The sequence below is a fragment of the Neomonachus schauinslandi genome, chromosome 6, assembly GCF_002201575.2.
Source record: "Neomonachus schauinslandi chromosome 6, ASM220157v2, whole genome shotgun sequence".
NCBI classification, from domain to species: Eukaryota; Metazoa; Chordata; class Mammalia; order Carnivora; family Phocidae; genus Neomonachus; species Neomonachus schauinslandi.
In genome coordinates, this window is record NC_058408.1 from 24,757,570 (window position 1) to 24,763,379 (window position 5,810).

The 5,810-nt window shown below is 63.2% G+C and overlaps 1 protein-coding gene across 1 annotated transcript; it reads left to right on the plus strand.

The window, feature by feature from the left end:
- The first annotated feature begins 309 nt into the window (after nucleotides 1-309).
- Nucleotides 310-5,662, plus strand: SLC45A3 (solute carrier family 45 member 3). Its single transcript, XM_021686618.1, has 4 exons — nucleotides 310-481; nucleotides 1,324-2,106; nucleotides 2,766-3,031; nucleotides 5,158-5,662. Exons 1-4 carry the CDS (start codon nucleotides 310-312, stop codon nucleotides 5,593-5,595), a joined length of 1,659 nt encoding a protein of 552 aa, XP_021542293.1. The 3' UTR covers nucleotides 5,596-5,662.
- The last annotated feature ends 148 nt before the right edge of the window (nucleotides 5,663-5,810 follow it).

A 5,810-nucleotide genomic window follows, 5' to 3' on the forward strand; every position in this document is an offset into this window, starting at 1 on the left:
GTCGTCAGCCTGGGAGTGAACAGGATTCAGAGAACTCAGCACGAATCCTGGAGGCCTGGTTGCCAGGATTTCACAGGCTGGGTTTGATTGTCCCTGTCCTCCCAGGATCCCAGGGATGAGCTATGTCCCCACCGAGGCAGCCCGCGACCACCGGCGTTTAGCGCGGGCTGAGGAGCCCGACCTGCTCGGGAGGCTGGCAGACATGGGCTCCCAGCTGAGGCCGGGGCAGTTGGTGGCCGCGAGGAGGAGAGGCCTGGGCGTCCGGAGCGGGGCTGAGCATCGGCAGCTGTGGAGCGAGTGAGGCCCGCCATGGCACAGAGGCTGTGGGCCGGCCGCCTGCTGCGGCATCGGAAAGCCCAGCTGCTGCTGGTCAACCTGCTGACCTTCGGCCTGGAGGTGTGCCTGGCCGCCGGCATCACGTACGTGCCGCCCTTGCTGCTGGAAGTGGGGGTCGAGGAGAAGTTCATGACCATGGTGCTGGGTGAGTCGCCACATCCTCCTTCCCTCCTGCTCCAGAGCCACGACACCCAGGAGGCAGGGCCACAGTGCCTCTGCCCAAAGCGGGAGAGGTGGCTGCCGCCCTTCCTGAGCCCGTGGAGCCGGCGGGTGGGCACTGCTGGGCGGAGGAGGCGCGGTGGGCTGGGGCGGGGCGGGGGGGCCGCCCAACAGGAAAAGAGCACAGGGACAGTCCGTGGTCACCTCCATACCCCAGACCCCTGCACAATGCCGGGCGCATGGGAGACACTGCTCTTCACCTTTGTCTGGCCCGTTCTAATTTCTGTTACTCGTTTAATCCTTGCAACAGCCTTTGGGGTCCCCCGTCTCACAGAAGAGGTCCTGGAGGCCGATGAGCGGTTGGGTGACTTAGCCAGGCTGGAGGGCTAGCTACTGATTACTAGGATCGGGGTCTCCCAGCCAGGGCTCTTTCTTACCCCTAGGGGCCGGGGTGGGCCCCTCACTGCAGATGTGTTCTGCAAAAGCCACAGAAGGCAAGTGGTCACCCTGGGGTGGCTCCCAGGATCACAGGCTCTGGGGTCGGACTGCCTGTTGAAACTCTGCCTCTTGCCCCCCACCCCCACCTGGGTGCCTGTGCTCAAGGCTCATTACCAGTTGTTCGGTGCATCAGTTTGCCCATCTTAAGCTGGGGCGTTAGTGATCCTAGCTGCGAGGACTAAACTAGAGTCTGTGATATACCCTGCACTGTTTCCAGCACGGAGGGGGGTCCTGCATGGGATAGGATCGTGGTCATTTCCGTCCTTGTCCAGGAGCTTGGTCCCCCTTCCCCACGGCCCCTCCGGCTCATACGACGTGTCCTTCCTGCAGGCATCGGTCCAGTGCTGGGCCTCGTCTCGGTCCCACTCCTAGGCTCGGCCAGTGACCACTGGCGTGGGCGCTATGGTCGCCGGAGGCCCTTCATCTGGGCCCTGTCCCTGGGCGTCCTGCTGAGTCTCTTCCTCATCCCGAGGGCCGGCTGGCTGGCGGGGCTGCTGTGCCCGGACACCAGGCCCCTGGAGCTGGCCCTGCTGATCCTGGGGGTGGGGCTGCTGGACTTCTGCGGCCAGGTTTGCTTCACCCCGCTGGAGGCCCTGCTCTCTGACCTCTTCCGGGACCCAGACCACTGTCGCCAGGCCTTCTCCGTCTATGCCTTCATGATCAGCCTCGGGGGCTGCCTGGGCTACCTCCTGCCTGCAATCGACTGGGACGCCAGTGCCCTGGCCCCCTACCTGGGCACCCAGGAAGAGTGCCTCTTTGGCCTGCTCACCCTCATCTTCCTCACCTGTGTGGCGGCCACACTGTTCGTGGCCGAGGAGGCAGCGCTGGGTCCGGCCGAGGTGGCGGAAGGGCTGGTGGTCCCCTCGGGGCCACACTGCTGGCCGTGCCACACCCGCCTGGCTTTCCGGAACCTGGGCGCCCTCTTTCCCCGGCTGCACCAGCTCTGCTGCCGTGTGCCTCGCACCCTGCGCAGACTCTTCATGGCCGAGCTGTGCAGCTGGATGGCGTTCATGACCTTCACGCTGTTCTACACGGACTTTGTAGGCGAGGGGCTGTACCAGGGTGTGCCCCGGGCCGAGCCGGGCACCGAGGCCCGGAGACACTATGATGAAGGTAAGGCCTCAGCAGCGGTGGGGGGGGGCGCTGTGAGAGATCCCCCCCCCCACCAGCCCCCCAGGGGACAGCCCGCCGTGTGTGCCGGCCTGTAGCTGTGCATCTGGGTTCCCGATTTCCCTGTCAGGACAATGGGCCCCGTCTCCACAGAGCCTCGGGCCGCGGAGAGTTTGCTCAGAGTCATTGCCCCCATTTGCCAGAAGAAAAGGCTAAGCTTAGTTGAGGAAGAGGGGGAGTAGGGCAGTCAGGGCCGGGTCTCCGGTCCGCCTGGCCCCAACTTCAGTGTGCCTTCTGCACCCCCTGTTGACTCACCACATTCCCGGGCCAGACCTTCAGCTCAGGCCGTCCCGAGCTGTGTCCCGGGGCCCACGGCAGAGCTGTCTTGGTGTTCCCTCACACCCTCGTAGAGAGCCGAGCACTAGGCCAGGCCCCCCAAAAAAACCCATAGAACGTCTTCTTGTGCCCTTAGCCAGAGGCTTTGGCCACGTCGTCTAAGGGCAGTGGAAGAGCCTCGGCTCAGGCTGCTGCAGCCGGATGGCGATGATGCGGTCCACACAGCGAGGCTTGGACGGCAGGTGCCCCCAGTTCTGAGCCCTCTCCGGGTGTATCCGGCCTCTTCCTGCTCCGGGGCTGACTTCCTCTTCTACCCCCCCCCGCAGGGGTCCGGATGGGCAGCCTGGGGCTGTTCCTGCAGTGCGCCATCTCCCTGCTCTTCTCTCTGGTCATGGACCGGCTGGTGCAGCGATTCGGCACCCGGGCCGTCTATCTGGCCAGCGTGGTGGCCTTCCCTGTTGCCGCCGGCACCATGTGCCTGTCGCGCAGCGTGGCCGTGGTGACCGCGTCGGCCGCCCTCACCGGCTTCACCTTCTCGGCCCTGCAGATCCTGCCCTACACGCTAGCCTCCCTCTACCACCGCGAGAAGCAGGTACTCACACTGGCCGCTGGGTGGAGCGGGGGTGGAGGGGAGACGGAGGAGCCCCGAACGGATCGGTTGTCGGGCCAGAGACGTGCGGGAGAAGTCATTCTTTGATGCGAGAGGAAGCCCGTGTAGCCCAGGGCCAGAGACGTGGGCTGCGGAAGGAGGGTGTAGATTAGTTTCTGGGAATGACTTCCTGGTGTCAGGACTATAAAGCACTTGAGTGGATGATTGCAGGAAATGCTAAAATCCTTCTTTGGGAATCCTGAAGAATCAGGCTAGCGGAAGCCCTCAGTCTGGGCTGGGTGGTTCTAGGCAGAGGCGGGGCGTGGGGAGGGGATGGGGGGGGTGGGGCTGGGTCCGATGACCTCTGGGGCACCTGGCTTCAGCAGCCGGTGAGTGGGGGTGGTCTGGTGTTGGCGACGGCTCTCTTTATTCAGGGAGGGGCATTGTGACCGACCCCTGTGCTGCTTTGTTCTCCAAGATGGGGAAGGCTCCTCACTACCCCTTCTCTTTCTGGTTTATCTTCTTTTTCTGCCTAATCCTCTCTTTTCTTTTCCTGCCTCACACCTTTGCCTCCGTCCCCTTCCCCCGCCCCCACGGCGGATCTCTGAGCCTGACGCGCCTGACACCGCTCGCCTGGCCACTGTAAGTTGGGGGCCTCCTTCCTGCTTGGCCCCACACCAGCCAGCCCCTCCGGGGGCCCCGTTCTGTGGGCAGCCTCCTGACCAAAGCTGTGTAGTCACCCTTGTGCCCTTCACTGGCCTCAGTGAGCTCAGCCCTGGGTCCAGAGCTCTGCCCTGAGGGTAAGAGGTTGGGGTGTCCTGAGGGAGGAGACGCAGGCCTGCCCTCAGAGAGCTTGCAGACAATAGGGAGGATGTGGCTGCCCCTTGGAGGGCATGAGTGATGTAGCAGAGAAATAGCTAGCTAGGAGGTGGGTAATTGAATAGGTAGCTGCAGGGGTGGGGGGTGTGGAGGGAGGGGCCAGGGTTTTGGTTGGGGTAGCCTGGTCCCCGAGGCCCCTGTCAGCACACTGATAACCTTCATCAGCCTCCATTCTGGTGCCGCCCCGGCTGGGGGCTTGGGGGCTGGTGTCCAGAGGCCAGGCGTGGGCATACCCACTCGCTTCGGGGAGCATGGCCGGACAGGTCCTCCCCTCGGACTGCCGAGCGTGTCTAGCCCTAGGGGCCTCTTGAGGGGGTGGCAGGCAGGGAGGACAGGGCCTGGGAGGCCCACTGGTGGCACACTTGGCCCCGTACATGGTGTGTACTTGCCTTGCCTCCTTCTGGCTGCACCAAGAGCTGTAGGCTTCCCTTCTGAGCTCCGCCACGGGTCCCAGTTCTAGCGCAGCCAACTCGAGAGCTCTTCCACGTGGGGCATTAGCAGGCACAGGGATGGGGGGATGAATTCTGGCCCTATCCTGAAATAGGGGCTTCTGGGCAGGGGCAGGCTACCCTGATCTAAGGCATATAGTGAGTAGGAAGCAAGAAGGGCTTCAACATTAGCACAGCTAGGCTAAAGGAGTCTGGAAGATTCTTCTCGCTCCTCTCTTCCTCCAGGCTGAGTCCTGTGGGCCTTCCCTGCCCTCATTCTGGGGCCATGGACCTCACAGTAGGGGCCTGGGACCTCAGTGGGAGCAGAGCCTCTCTCTGCGAGGTTGAGGCGGCTCTCCCAGGGCGAAGTGGTGGTGGGGGGGGGCAGGAAGTAGGAGGGTTAAGAGAGCCTGTGTGGGGGTTTGGGCCATCAGGGGCCCCACCTTTGGATTTTGTTCCTCTGTTCTTACACATCTCTCTTCTCACCTGTCTTCATTCTGTCTTCTTCCTTTACCTTGCGGTTCTGTTCTCTTCCTGACCTGCAGTCGGAGTTTGTCTGCCACTTACTGCTTCCAGGAGAGGCTAGAGGAGACCTAGACTTCTGAATTCAGATCTGTCCCCTCCCCATCCCCTGCCCCTGCGGTGCGTCCTAACTAGACCCGGACCAAGGAGGGTCTGCTTGGTTTTCTGACCTGCTGCACAGTTGTCATGCAGGCCCGTTGCCTGGTTTCTTCCAGCCCCCAGCGTGAATGCCAGGGGCTGTTCTCAGAGCTGGGGGGTCCTATGCTTGGATTCCTACCTATCCTTGTCCCCCCCTCCCAGGTTTTCCTGCCCAAATACCGAGGAGATGCCGGGAGTAGTGCCGGCGCGGACAGCCTGACGCCCAGCTTCCCACCGGGCCCCAAGACCGGATCCCCCTTCCCCAACGGACACATGGGGGCTGGAGGTAGCAGCCTCCTCCCTTCTCCTCCTGTGCTGTGTGGGGCCCCCGCCTGCGACAGCTCCATGCGTGTGGTGGTGGGCGAGCCGCCTGAGGCCAGGGTCATTCCGGGCCGGGGCATCTGCCTGGACCTCGCCATCCTGGACAGTGCCTTCCTGCTGTCCCAGGTGGCCCCGTCCCTGTTTATGGGCTCCATTGTTCAGCTCAGCCAGTCTGTCACTGCCTACATGGTGTCGGCCGCGGGCCTTGGTTTGGTGGCCATTTATTTTGCTACACAGGTGGTATTTGATAAGAGTGACTTGGCCAAATACTCGGTGTAGAGTCCTTCTGGCCCACCGAGGGAGGGTCGCAGGCCCTCCCCCACCCCCTCTCCGGGTCAGGGGCCTTCTAGCCTTCCAGTTTCTGTTGCTGCCAAAGTGGTGTGGCTCTCTGCTGCCACCCCGTGGTGGTGAGGTGCAGAGCTGCGCAGGTCGGGGCCTGGGGCTAATCTCTCTCTCTCTCTCTCTCTCTCTCTCTCTCTCTCTCTCTCTCTCTC

Coding starts and splice junctions, on each gene's coding strand:
- SLC45A3 (XM_021686618.1), top strand. CDS start 310: ATGGCACAGAGGCTGTGGGCCGGCCGCCTGCTGCGGCATCGGAAAGCC. Junction 2,107..2,765: donor CCGGAGACACTATGATGAAG/GTAAGGCCTCAG, acceptor CCCCCCCCGCAG/GGGTCCGGATGGGCAGCCTG. Junction 3,032..5,157: donor TCTACCACCGCGAGAAGCAG/GTACTCACACTG, acceptor CCCCCCTCCCAG/GTTTTCCTGCCCAAATACCG.